Source organism: Pseudorca crassidens, chromosome 10 (assembly GCF_039906515.1).
Source record: "Pseudorca crassidens isolate mPseCra1 chromosome 10, mPseCra1.hap1, whole genome shotgun sequence".
NCBI classification, from domain to species: Eukaryota; Metazoa; Chordata; class Mammalia; order Artiodactyla; family Delphinidae; genus Pseudorca; species Pseudorca crassidens.
In genome coordinates, this window is record NC_090305.1 from 67,941,974 (window position 1) to 67,955,307 (window position 13,334).

General features: G+C 50.6%; 1 protein-coding gene and 1 long non-coding RNA gene across 11 annotated transcripts; one reads left to right on the forward strand and one right to left on the reverse strand.

Annotated features, from left to right (window-relative positions):
- Positions 1–648: 648 nt before the first annotated feature.
- On the reverse strand, positions 649–12,940 carry CCDC51 (coiled-coil domain containing 51). Of its 10 annotated transcripts, none has more exons than XM_067754306.1 (5): positions 8,620–8,756; positions 8,215–8,272; positions 3,375–3,573; positions 2,164–2,328; positions 649–1,622 (listed from the first exon to the last, which is right to left on the reverse strand). In XM_067754306.1, the coding sequence occupies exons 3-5, from the start codon at positions 3,453–3,455 to the stop codon at positions 867–869; spliced, it is 1,002 nt and encodes a 333-aa protein (XP_067610407.1). In that variant the 5' UTR covers positions 3,456–3,573; positions 8,215–8,272; positions 8,620–8,756; the 3' UTR covers positions 649–866. The 10 variants fall into 10 exon arrangements, with proteins under 10 accessions (XP_067610407.1, XP_067610402.1, XP_067610403.1 ...); XM_067754301.1 differs by having other exon boundaries at positions 3,375–3,694; XM_067754302.1 differs by having other exon boundaries at positions 3,375–3,694; positions 8,519–8,705.
- Positions 8,742–10,863, forward strand: LOC137232410 (uncharacterized). The gene is made up of 4 exons (XR_010947017.1): positions 8,742–8,853; positions 8,948–9,003; positions 9,086–9,173; positions 10,663–10,863. It is a non-coding gene; the product is annotated as an uncharacterized lncRNA (long non-coding RNA).
- Positions 12,941–13,334: the final 394 nt, after the last annotated feature.

The following is a 13,334-nucleotide window of genomic DNA, read 5'->3' on the forward strand; positions in this document are numbered from 1 at the left end:
AGGAGGAGGTAAAGGGTTCTCAGGGCACTCTGCCTCCATGCCCCCCCAACTGCACCTCCCACCTCTGGGAGGTCCCTCCCCATCACTGCCTCACCATTCACACTGCTGGTGGGCTGAACTCTGCCCAAGGCTGTAGAGGTCAGCCCTAGGCTGTGTGTGGGACGACACCAGCCCAAGTGGTGCTGCCCAAAGCATTCTCTGCACCAGGGAACCAGACTGGCCGCCAATCCCTGTAATTATGTCCCCAGCAATATTTACCAACCATTCCCCCAGTCTCTCTTCCCTGCTCTCCTCTGATCATTCCTCCAGTGTTAGAAACAGGAAGTTCTCCCCAACATGGCAGAGAAAGTGATCCCGAAGAGGGGCAGTAACCATGGTCACCAATGGGTGGGAAGCAGGCTAGGTTTTACTCACTGGAAATCATGGGCCACGTGACACAGGAGGGCTGGGCAAGTGGAGGACAGGCCAGGAAATCCAAAATGAAAATCCAGGCCTCAAGCGGTAAGTACGTCCAAAATGATCCTGAACTGGGGGCAAGACCAAGAGATGAGAGAGGAACTAAAAGGGGGCGATTACCCTACTTCCAGGCCCAACCCTCGAGTCCCAAATCTCAATTTTCAATGGACAAAACCCAGTCTAACAAATTACTTTAAATAAGACAAACTTAAAGACACTTTAATTGGACGTTAGTACAAATTTTCGATAGTTAATGTAAATGAGTGTTGCCTAAAAAGCAAAGTATGTCTGCTGGTGAGCCATACAGACTCAGGCTGAGGTTGAGTGCACCCCTGAAGGCTCACTTCATTGCTTCATTCTCTAACTAAATCCACATCCATACCTCCTCCCTCTGGAGGTGGGTCCAGGGGCTAGCTGGCCCTGAACAGCATATACAGCACAGGCAGGATGGCCACAAATGTCACGCAGGTGACCAGTGTGCCATAGATGGTGTTCCTGTTGACCTGGGCTTCTAGCCTCTGCTCCATGTCTGACAGCCCCAAGATCATGCTCCGCTGTTCCAGCAAGGACCCAGACAGGGCCCCATCTGCCGGCTCCACCAGGCCTGGGTGCGCTGCAGCCTTTGCAAGCTGAAGCACCCCAGCCACTTGGCCCAAAGTCTCTTCCAGGCCATCAAGCTGCTCTCGTAAACCCTCTAGACATGAATGGACCTGCCTGGAATGGCTGAGCTGCTCTCTCAAGGCAGCTGAAAGGACCTCTGTGTCTCTGTCTCGGGTGGGGGAAGTACCTGCCTGGGACAAAGAGCTCTGCCCAGGCCCAGCTTGCACCAGGCCCCTCAGGTCTGCCATGAGGTCATGGAGGTCCCTCTGCTGGAGGGAGTAGCTGGACGCCTGTTCTCGGATGGCTTCCTGGAGGCTCACAGGCCCCTTCTGAGCCTCCAGAAGCAAGACCTTCAGTTCCTGTAGCCGCACACGGTTCACGTAGGTGGAGCCAGCCACACCAATCAAGGCCCCCAGGACTGACCCAATGAGGGACCAGTTCTTGGTCCTCTCAGCCCGAGTGCGCTCCTTCTCATGACTTTCCCGCACAGCTGCAGAGAAGAGGGAGAACTTCTCTCGCTCGGAGTCTTCGGCACGCAGATAGGTCATACGAAGCCTCTTCTCCTCCTGCAGAAGCAAAGCTGTCATATAGCAGCAACCTGGCCCAGCAGCCGCCAGCAGATGTCCCACTACCATGTCCCTGGGGCTCAGCTTCACGTCTGGCACAGATTACATGTTCCATAAACACGTTGAATGAGTAAAGGTAGCATAAGCCTGGTCAGGAGGGAGGAGCAAAGGAACTGGGGGTGGTCAAGGTGAGTGGCACTATCCTCCCCAAGCAGTCTTGGGTCTGGCCGGACATGCAATGGTGTCTACAGAATGTGTCTAACAGAAGGGAAGTGTCCGGCGCTCTCTGGGCCAGACCCCTGCATGGTGCTCCCTCCTCAGTAATCTGGGGTCCAGATTATACTGTCCTGGACCACTGATCCCAGTATTCCAGGAGGAAGTGCGTGGAGAAGCTCTGGAAGCCTGGGGCCCAGTCCCTCCACAGGGGCTTCTAGTTTACCTCCTCACCAGGTGTCTGACCCCCTAACTAGTCAGGGCTCCCACCTCGCCCCTCCATGACCCGCCAGGCTAGGGTCCCTCTCCAGATGAGGAAGGGGCCTACCTGCAACATCCTGTGCTCCAGAGTAGCCAGTTCCAGGTACTGGTTATCGTCTCTGGAGATGCGGTCCAAGCGGTCCCTCACCTCCTTCAGCTTGGCCTGCTGACCTTCCAAGTCCTCCCGAGCCTCCCGGACAAGCCCTCGAGCCACCATGAACACTTTCTCTGCCTGCAGAGAGAACAACAGAGGCCATTTGCCCCTTCTCTCCATGCCCACACAGCCTCGGCTCCATTCCCAACAAGACTGGGCGGAGAAGAGGTTAGTGGGGTGTCAGTACAAAGGGTGGAAAGAGAGTCCCTCAGACACATAATCCTGGCTCACCCAGTGGTCCTCAAAGTGTAGCCCCGGGCCCTGCCCATCAGAATCACCGGATTTGTCCGTTCAAGTGGAAATAACATGCCCCTGAGAAACCTGAAAACAGCTAAAGATGCATACAATCTGTGTCCACCAAACCCAGCTGACTCTAGTCTGACAAACCAGAGCAAGGCCCTTATGTTCTTAATCGGCTTCATGTGTGTTACCTTAGCTACAACCTCCCAACAACGCCAAACGCCATGACAGGCATTGCCCTGGCCTCCATTCAAGAGACAGAGAAACCCCGGCTCAGCCAAAGTGATGGCCTCCAAGGGGAGAGACAGCACTGTGCCTCAAAACCTCCGGCTAAACCCCAGGTTCTTCCCACCCCACTACACTGGTCTGCGCCTAGGTGGGAGTGGGAGCAGAGATGGCGGAACGCATTTCCACTGCCACAAAGGACTTGACAACCAGAGGCAGCTCTTCCCACCTCACAGTCTGATGTTTCCCAGGGCCTCTACTTTCACGAGGGATGCTTTAATCACACATGGGGCTTTGAGGACACTGTAATGCAGCAACCCTCCAGGTAACTCTCACCACCAACCCCCAAGCAGTCAATGAAGGAAGTGCTTGCTGTCCTCACAGAAAGGATGTTAATGGCCCGGGACTCACTGGTACATAGCATACACAACAACTTGTTTACATGGGGGAGAGGAGGGCCCTTCACCCCGGTAGTATCAAAGCCAGGCTGTCGTGTGAGAAACGAGTCAGATCCCTCTCCTAGTGGTATGTGTTCAAGAAAAGGCAAATCTGGACGTGGCCTCCCAGCATCTGTGGCTGGTAATTTACTTGTCAGGAGCCTCCAGGCCACATTGCCCAAGTCAGAGGGCAGGGCCAACCACCCCAGCTCCCCTCCTCACCTCAGTCACGTTTCCCTGGGCCTCTCGAACCTCACTGAGTCCAACAAACTCTTCATATCTGTCCCACCAAGTCTTGGCCATGGAGGACGCCCGTTGCTGAATGCTGTGCCCCAGGGCTCCTCCCAGCGCTGTGAGGCGGTGGTACAGCCCGAGGGCCACCTCCTCAGGTCTTTTCTCTCTGGGCTGGCTGGGGCCTGGGCTGCAGAGAGTCCTGGTCATAAAGAGGTCCCTTCCAAGGAGGCCTCTCCGCACCAGTACGGGAGACACACCCACGACGTGCCGCATGGCCAGCACAGGGCTGCACCCTGTCATCGGGAGATCTGTGGGGGGATGCCAGAGAGATCAGCTCACAGCCGAGAAAGGCTGGGCTTAAGTCAGATCTCAAGTCCTAGGGACAGTTCTGAACTGAACAGTTTCCATTAGAAAGTCCAAACTGCGCACCACTCTGTTGGGCCCAGAGGTGGCAGCCACCAGGGTCAGGCTTCACCAGGTGCCCCCAGACAATGGAGCATGTCAGGGAAGAGCATATTTAGGAGCTCAGGCCTTCCATCTCTCTCCGTGACGCCACATGAACCCAGATCCTCCCATTCCACCCACCTTCCCACAACCCCAGGTCTCTGTTGTGATCTGCATGAGAATCCTGGTGTCCAGTTTTCTGATAATCTCAAAGAAAATTCTTAAACCTGCGTTGTGTCCATGCTAACAGAGCCCCACAAAGATTCCCAAAGACTCCTAGGGAAACTGTGGAACTGACTGAGGGGATTTGGGGGAAAGATTTCTATAAATGACTATCAAAACCAGCTTCCCAGACTCCCTGAGGGCTGCCTCAACTCTGGCGAAGCAGTTTTGCTTCTGTTCTGGGACACAGGTCGTTCATGTCCCAAGGCAGAAAACTCTCTCCTCAGCTCTCCTCTGAAAAGACAATTCCAGGGGAAAACAAAGCAGAACAAAACAACCCAGATTTCTTCATAGAGGACAGCTTTTTTAGGTTTACACCAACTTTCCTTCTGCCCTTCAAGCCCAGACATTCCGGGTGACCAACTCCCAGACTCACATTTCTCACGTTCCATAAGCTTTCTTCCTTCTTTCCAACCTCAGTAACTGCCCAACAGGTTAAGTTTCTTTCATCTTTCCCTTTTCAACCTTGCTTTGATGTTTGGGCCCCAACAATCCTACTTCTCTGTTACCTGAACAGCACAGGGAGTCTCCCATCATCCAGTCAGGCCTTGCCTGAGCCCAGGAGCAGCAGTGAATTCCGAGGACCCCAAAGAGAGGGCCAGGTGACCCATGCTCCCGGGGCAAACCTGGGCCAGAGCACTCTGGTCTGGCCAAACCACCCCTGCCCCCAAGTACTGACTCTGGCTGTCAGAGTGACACCTGGTAACCAAAAGACCAGGCCAGAGAGAGAGGTAAGCAAAGGGAGAGGGGGACAGGAAGACTGACTAGAAGAGCTCCAGTTACAAAGAAAGGACCTCCCTGATGTAAGGCGATGAGCATCCCAGCCTCCTCCCCATGGTGCCATGCTTGGAGAAGCTCTGACCCTCTTGAAAACAAAGTTGCTTGGGTAGGGACATGCCTCCTGGCAAAAGCCTGAGCTGAGCGCCACAGAAGGGGACATCTCTGTGACAGTGGTTCCAAGCTGGTGCTGCACCCAAACCCCTGTGCCCCTTGCCTAAGGCCCAAGGGAGCACACGCTACCCATGGCCCAGCAGTCGGGCCAGCCTCCTAGGCCTCAAGGCCAGTGACCACTGCACACAAGCTGTGGCCTCACAACAATCCTGCAGGTGTACCCCTCATCAAAGCAGAGCACCCACCCTCCTCAGCAACGCTCAGCAGAAAGGTGTCCCCCCTTGTCTATCACTACTTCTTCAGCCCTCTTCTCTCTTGATCCCACTCGACCACCAAGGTTGCTCTCCTGAAGCCCTGCAAAACTCCCACCTTGTCAGATCCAGCAGGTGCTACTCAGATTTCTTCTCCAATACCTCTGCAGCTTTCAACACCCTCTCATTTTGAAATCACCACTCCCCTCAGCCTCCTCCTCTATCAGCAGCCCAATCTTGGACCCTAGGAAGGTCACTCATCCCTGGCACAGAAGACAGCTAAAGCCTCCTACACAGTCATGGCTTCCTCCCCTGCCCCTCAGAGCCGTTCTTCACATGGCAAACAGAGGCTCTGTTACCTCCCAAGTCAGATCACATCCCTCGGTGCAAAACCCCCTGACAGCTCCCCTATCACCTGGCATGCACACCAGTCCTGCCATTGGCCAACAAGCCCCGGTCCTCTCAGCCCTCATCCCCTTCCTTCTCTCCATCCCTGTACGTACTCCACTCCAGCTTCCTCACCACGCTAAGCACAATCCTGCCACGGGGTCTGTGCCCTGCCATGTCCTCTGCCTGGACCGCTCTTCCTCCACAAGTCCAGTCACCTCACACTTACGTCTTTGTTTATACATCACCTCTTGATAAGGCCTTTCCTGACCACTCCCTCCTTGGCCACCTTACCTGCTTTCTTTTTCTCCACCAGACACACATATTGCCTTCTTCATGTACTGCCTCGCCCCTCACTAGAACATAAGCTTGGAGACAGCAGGGACTTGGCTTCGTGACGGGACACACCAACGAATCCCAAGTTGTTCCCCCACTCTAGTCCCTCCTCTCAGCCTCCCACCCAGCCTGTCTCCTGGCTCCTCCCCACTTAGATGTCTCACAGGCCCATCAACCAGCAAAGGGAAGATGTTCCTGGCACAGAGACAAAGTGGAACAGTGCTTGAAGTTGTCTAAAATCTGAAGGATGACCTGTGCAGCAGAGAGGAGAGTGGGTGGAGAGGCTGGACAGGTGGACAGAGGCCAAAATGAGCCCTGGGCCAAGTTCAGGACGCTGCCCCTCCACATCCATTCTCCTACTCCATCCAGATGACTATCTCCTACCAACTGCCCTTTTCGCAAACCTCCATCACCAGTACCTCATCCTCACTTGTATAGCTGATGGTTTGCTTCATTTTTCACCAAGAAAATATTTTAAAATTGGAAGAGAACTTCCATAAACTCCTACCACACCTTCCCACCTGCCAATGTCTGTCTCATCGCCACCTTCTCTTGTTCCTCAGGATGAATAATTCCTGCTCTAGGAAAGGCCAAGCTGTGCCCCAGGTCCCATATCCTCTCCCCTCCTCAGACACTGGTCCCATATCCTCTCCCCTCCTCAGGCACTAACTGATTTGACACTCCCTCCAGCAACTGCCCCACTTCTCTGCTCCTCTTTACTCCTTGACAAAGTGCCTGCACTAGCTGTCTCCAGTGCCTCTTCTCCCATTCTCATTCAGCCCCCCTCTGTTCTGGCCTTCACACCCACCAGGACACTTGAACTGCTCCTGTCCAGGTCATGTCCACGTGGCTAAACCCAATGATCAGTTCCATCCTCATCTTGCTTGCCTTGTCAGCAGCCTGTGCCTCGTGATAGCTCCCTCCTTCTTGAACCACCTTCTCCTCTTGGCTTCCAGTCCCCACTCCCTTCCACAACCTCTCCACACAGTGCCCCAGAGCTCTGTCCTCAGGCTCCTCTCTTATCCAGTCCTGTGGCTTGAAAAATCATCTACAAAAAAGTTCTAAACTTGATTGTAGGGATAGCTGCACAACACTGTAAATATACTAAAACCACTGAATGGTACACATTAAGTAGATGAATTGTGTGGTATGTAAATCATATCTCAATAAAGCTATTACTAAAAAACAAACAGACAGAATTCTCTGGCAGTCCAGTGGTTAAGACTTGGTGCTTTCACTGCCAGGGCCGGGTTCAATCCCTGGTAAGGGAACTAAGATCCTGCCAGCCACGTGGCGTGGCCAAAAATAAATAAATAAATAAAACCCAAACAAACTATAATCGGACCTCTCCAGCCCACACCTCTCCTCTGAATTCCAGGCTCATTTATCGAACTGCTCACTCCATGTCTCTGCTTGGAAGGCTGATGGGGATCTTATCTTCCTCTCCCAAACTTGCCTTTCCCACAGCCTTCTCCATCTTGGTTGATGGAAACCAATCGGCCCAAACTCTCATATCATCCCTGACTCTGCTTTCTCTCGCTCCTCACATCCAGTCCGTTAACAAATGCCACCTCCACCTCTGAAACTAAATCCAGAATCCCTCTTCCTCTTGCCTCTGTCACTGTTATCACCTGGTCCCAACGACTGACATCTTTTGTCTGGATTATCCTAAGAGCCTCTGACAAGTCTCCCTGCTTCTACTCTAGCCCCTACTGTCAACAGAGCAGGCAGTGGTGCTTTCAAAACATGGTCAGACCATGTCTCTCTCTGCTCAAAGCCTGCAACCGTTCCCCATTTCTCTCAAGGTAAAAGCAAAAATCCTTTCCATGACCTACAGGGCATCCACCTCCTGGCTCTCATTCTTCTCTCCTCTCACCAGTCTCCTTTTCCTCACTCTGCTCCAGTCACATGGACCTTTTCCCCCGGTCTTTTTTTTTGACATAAAATTGACACACAACATTGTAAAAGTTTAAGGTGTACAATGTGATGACTTCACAAATGTATATACTGCTAAATGTTTACCATAACAAGGTTAGCTAACATATCTTTCACTTCATATAACTCCCAGCTTCTTTATGTTGCTGGAACATGCTAGGCTATTCCCACCTCAGGGGCTTCATACCACCTGTTTCCTATCTGTACTGCTTGCTCCCTTCTCTTTTTCAAGTCCTGCTCAAATGTCATAGCTGTCCACTCCCACCCCAGGACACCTTAACCACTTTGCTTTATTTTTCCCCAGGCACATATCACATGACCCGTGGTATGCATTTCACTTATTTACTTATAGTCTCACCCACCAGAACGGCAGCTCTGCCAGGGCAGGCACTGTTTTGTTCACTGCTGCATCCTCAGTGCCTAAAGTACACACATATAGCACACACTCAACAAAAATGTACTGGATGAATTAACAGAATTTGCAAAAATATCGCATCCCGGGCTATATTATAAAACCCCAACTCCTTCCGGTGGCCTCCAAAGCTCTAGAAACAGGTGGTCTAGCCCCCGCCCATTTCTGCTGCCTCCCTCGCATCTCCCACCAGCCACACTGTAAGGAATGCGCCGAGATTCAAGGCCTTTGCACAAGCCCTTCCCTCTACTTACAGTCCTCTCCCCGTGCACAGTCCCAGGCTTAGCGCTTGCGGTTAAAAACCGCTCGCGGCTTCTGGATCCTCCCCGGGCAAGACACCCCACCTCCCCAGTACCTGGTGGGTTTTGCGCCGGAGCCGCAAACCCAAACGTGCGCCAGTCACTCAGTTGATCTCTGACCCTTTACTGCCCGCCTCCGGACCGCTTCCGGCAGCGGGAGCGCAACTTCCGAACCAGGAGCCAATCTGCGGGCCCGCATGGAGGTATAGGCTCAGGGGGTGGGACGGAGAGCCCCGCATCCGGTGGAGGGTCTGGGGAAGGGGCGGCAGGCGCCATGTCGGGTCGCGGAGGTAAGTGAGCGGGGACGATGGGGTGGGGCGGGGCGGGGCGGAGAGGGACGGGACCCGGCGGGGGCCAGGCTGAGCGTGCTCGTGTCGCACGCAGGTGGCAAGAAGAAGCCCCTGAAGCAGCCCAAGAAGCAAGCCAAGGAGATGGACGAGGTGAGGGCTGGCGCAGAGGCGTGGGCGGGCGCGGAGGGTCTGAGAAATCCGCCGGGAGTGAATCCGCTCTCCCTCTCCGTAGGAAGATAAGGCATTCAAGCAGAAACAGAAGGAGGAGCAAAAGAAACTCGAGGAGCTAAAAGCGAAGGCCGCGGGGAAAGGCCCCCTGGGTAAGTGAGGGTTGGGTAGAGCTCAAGCCGGACAAACGCCTGAGCATCAGTCTGGTTACGGGCCCGAGCATTTCCGTGTCCTGCCTCGTTGGTGAGTTGCGAGGTCCCTTTTGCTGGTGTCCGCTGTAGTGGACGGCCCTAGCCAGGCTTGGTTTCGCAGCAGCGGGAGAGGGGGCGGGAGTCAGACCCAGTATGGGCTTCTCTTGCTTAGGGAAGTGGCAGAAATGGAAATACAGAAATTTATATATCTCAGACACAAGTTAGTACAGTTGAGTTTCCAGATATCCTCTACAGTTTCTTGCTCCAAATTCGTATTTCACTGCTTCTTTGTTGCTTGTAACATTTCTTAATTTACTAATCGTATTGTTAAAACTCTAGCAAAATACTTTTGCATCCTGAGCCTTTTCACTGCTGGATGCGCCTAGTCTAATGGATAAAGTCCAAGTCTGTTGGCATACTATTGTGCTATATGTTTTTCAACTTAATTCTCTACCATTCTGCCTCTTTTTTGTCTTTGTGTAAGAGGAATTGATTACATATCAAAAGATTTTTTTAAAACCCGTCAGTCATTGTACTTTGTGCTTCTTAAATCCTGTTTACATTCATCAAAATAGGATTATTTTCTCAACAGTTATCTATACCCTATTGGATCACTGAGCCACCCTAGGGACAACGAAGGCTGGGATGGTGGGAGTGTCATTCAGCGTTTCCCAAGACCTCTATTCTAGTGGGTTTGAGTCATTTTTGTGTACCCACACAGCGCTGAGATTGTAGATATTGAGATTCCTTTTTGGAATGATGTGAGGTATCTTGCACCTTCCCTTAATCTGTGATTATGTATGGGGAGAAGCCCAACCCTTAGTGAAATCCTGTACTACTTGTTTCTATTGAGCATCATCTACTTTTTTTTTAAGGTTTATTTTGTCACAGCCCTTTAGGACTTCCATTTCTATATTAGGCATACTTAATTCTATAATTGTTTGTTAAATTACCTACCCTGTGCCAAATACAGTCATTTGTAAATTGGGTAAAATAAAGGTAGTGAGTAAATCAGATCCCAGGATCGTAATATAGAAGGTGATGTGGTGTGATATGACACTTAAGAGTATGGACTTGGAAGTCAGGCTACCCAGCTTGGAATCCTGGCTTTGTCACATACCAGTTTATAACTTTGAACAATACCTAACACTGAGACTTTGTTATTTGTAAAATGGGTTGATAGGGGATGAGGATTAAGTGAGCCAGTCTGAAATACACAACACACTTGAGATCCAGACCAGTGCACAGCCATTATTCGTGCCCTGCCTTATTCTCATTCTACTTTTGCCCAGAATAGATAATACTGGGAAAGCCCTGTGCATGCTTGTGTCCAAAAAAATGCCCAGTACAAAGAGCTGGGCCTTATTAGGATCCTTATCAGGCCCCTGGGGCTTCAGCCATAGAACTGTCTTTTTCCCTGGATGAGACTTTTTTTTTTTTCCTTTTGCAGCAACAGGCGGAATTAAGAAATCTGGCAAAAAGTAAGCTGTTCCTTGTGCCTGAGGCAATGATGATCCTTAGTTCCATTCCTGTTTAAACATCTGGATTCCCTGCCATAACATCTGTTGCCACCTATAGCTAGAATGAAGTGTTGTCTTGGAACCTATTGTACATTTAAGAATAAACTTTTGTAAAAAAAAAAAAAAAAAAAGTCATACAGTGGTTCATCTTGTCTTTAGTTCTTCTCAGCCATTTCTACCTTAGCTGTGAGATCCGCATAAACCCAGCCCAGAATCCTGCCAAAGTGTGTTCTTAAGTCCTTGTTCTATCCTGAATTCTGTACCACCTGGAATTAAACCAACTCATTTGAAATGGCGGCTGTTTTCTGTGTGATTATATACCCAACAGAATATATTACATGAGATTAGTGGAAGAATTTGTACTTTGGGAAGAAAATCTATTCTTTCTGTTATGACATCCACATTACCATTTGTTTTAATGGGGTTGTTCATCTGTTCATGTAAGGAGTCTTGCTTGTGCAAGCCGGGCACGCACCAGTGAACAATTCCTCTTGTCAAGGAACTTCTCTATTGTTGGAGGGGAGCAGGACAAATACATATGTGTTATGAAGGGCAAAAAGACTGGAGAAAGGAGAGATTCCTAAAAGTCTGTAAGAACTAAGCTTACTCTGAAGCCCCCAGGTCTGCATTTCCACTAGGGCTTCAGAAAGGTCCTTGCTAGGTTCCCATTTCTTATACTCTACGTTCAACCCATCAGCAAAATCAAACCTGAACCGTTCATATTTACTCTTATACCACCGGACCTTCATTCTGACCCTAAAATCCCTCAACTAAATTATTGTAGTCACATCCAAATTTGTCTTCCTGCCCCTACCCTTGCTTCCGTACAGTCTAATCCTTATTCAGGACCCAGAGTGATCTCTAAACCATAAAGTTACATTTTGTCTCTCCCTGGCTGAGAATTCTTCAGTGGCTTCTTAGTGCAAAAAAAAACACAAGTCCCTACAATGACCAGTGAGGCACTAAGGGATCTCGATGCCACTCCCTACCCTCTGGTGTCTAGCATTCATCCTCCTGATCAATCGTGAGCCACAGTGGCCTACATTCCAGTCAAGCTCCTGCCTCACTGTTATCACCAACTGGAAACTCCCTTCCTTTAGAGAACTGAAATGTCACATTAGTGAGCTCTTTCCTGACTCTAGTGGCAGTCCCAGTGTCTCTTAACCCTGTTGCCTTTTTCTCTCCTGACATTTGTTATCTACCACTTTTGACTCCAGGAAGAGTAAATTCCTGATACAACTATGGGAATAATGCTAATAACACTTAGCTTTCTCTGAGAATGTGTTTTCAAAAAGGGCTGTAGAACTAGTCTGAGATTTTGCTGAGTCAAAACTGGAAAAGGTTTTGATAGATTGAAGCCTGTATTATCATTCTAATGTACTTGATATTAGTAGAAAAAGAAAAACAGCCCACTTTGCTTCTCTCCCGGAAAGTTGCACAGCCAGCAGCATCTTCTTTGGACTTCAGGGATTCCCTGTTGGACCTTGCCAGCTCGCACCCATCCCTGTGCTACTGAGAATAACCCTTCAGAGAGCCAGTGCCAGCACACCACCCCTGAGATTAAGCTACTGCTGTTTTATTTGGTAGAACCTAATCAGCATTAACAAATGGAAGTATAATCCTGTCCCTTTATGGGACCAGAGTCTTGGAGCAATTAAGACAAGCATTCAACATTTGGGCAGCTGTCTGAGGGAACCTACCAATTACCTCAAAAAACTAAAGCCAGGTATTCAAGACCCTCTAGGCCCTGACAACCACTTCCCTTTCATTTACTGCCTTCACAAACATTCACAGGACACTCACAGGCCAAGTTTGGCACTGAGCATTCAAGGATGAAAAGTCTTGCCCCAGTTACTCTCCAACACCCTGTTCCTGCTAACTGTTCTGCACATGACTGCTGCCCGGTAAAATCCTGTCAGCCACTCAAGCCCAGCTTGAATCCTTGCTCCTCTCTAAAGCCTTACGTTCTCTCTCTGCCATCGATAATTCCTACCTGGCACTTGTGTGGCATCCATTTCTGTGTTGTGTTCTTGTCTGAGTAGTCTTGGTGCCATCCTCCTTGGTAACTCTTTTTTTTTAATTTATTTTTGGTTGCATTGGGTCTGTTGCTGCGCGCGGGCTTTCGCTCGTTGCGGCAAGCGGGGGCTACTCATCGTTGCGGTGCACGGGCTTCTCATTGCGGTGGCTTCTCTTGTTGTGGAGCACAGGCTCTAGGTGCATGAGCTTCAGTAGTTGTGGCATGTGGGCTCATTAGTTGTGGCTTGTGGGCTCTGCAGAGTGCAGGCTGGGCTCTATAGAGCTCAGGCTCAGTAGTTGCGGCACACGGGCTTAGTTGCTCCGCAGCATGTGGGATCTTCCCGGACCAGGGCTCGAACCGTGTCCCCTGTATTGGCAGGCGGGTTCTTAACCACTACGCCACCAGGGAAGCCCTCCTTGATAACTCTTGATAACTTCCACTCAACCTGTAGGACAGCCCAGGTGCTACTTCCAGGGGGCCTTCCTTAACTTACTGAGTTTCATTCATTTCTAAACTATGACCGTCGCTTGGGCCAGAAACACTCAAGAGCTCTCAGAGAAATGAATGAATATTAACAGCCTGAGC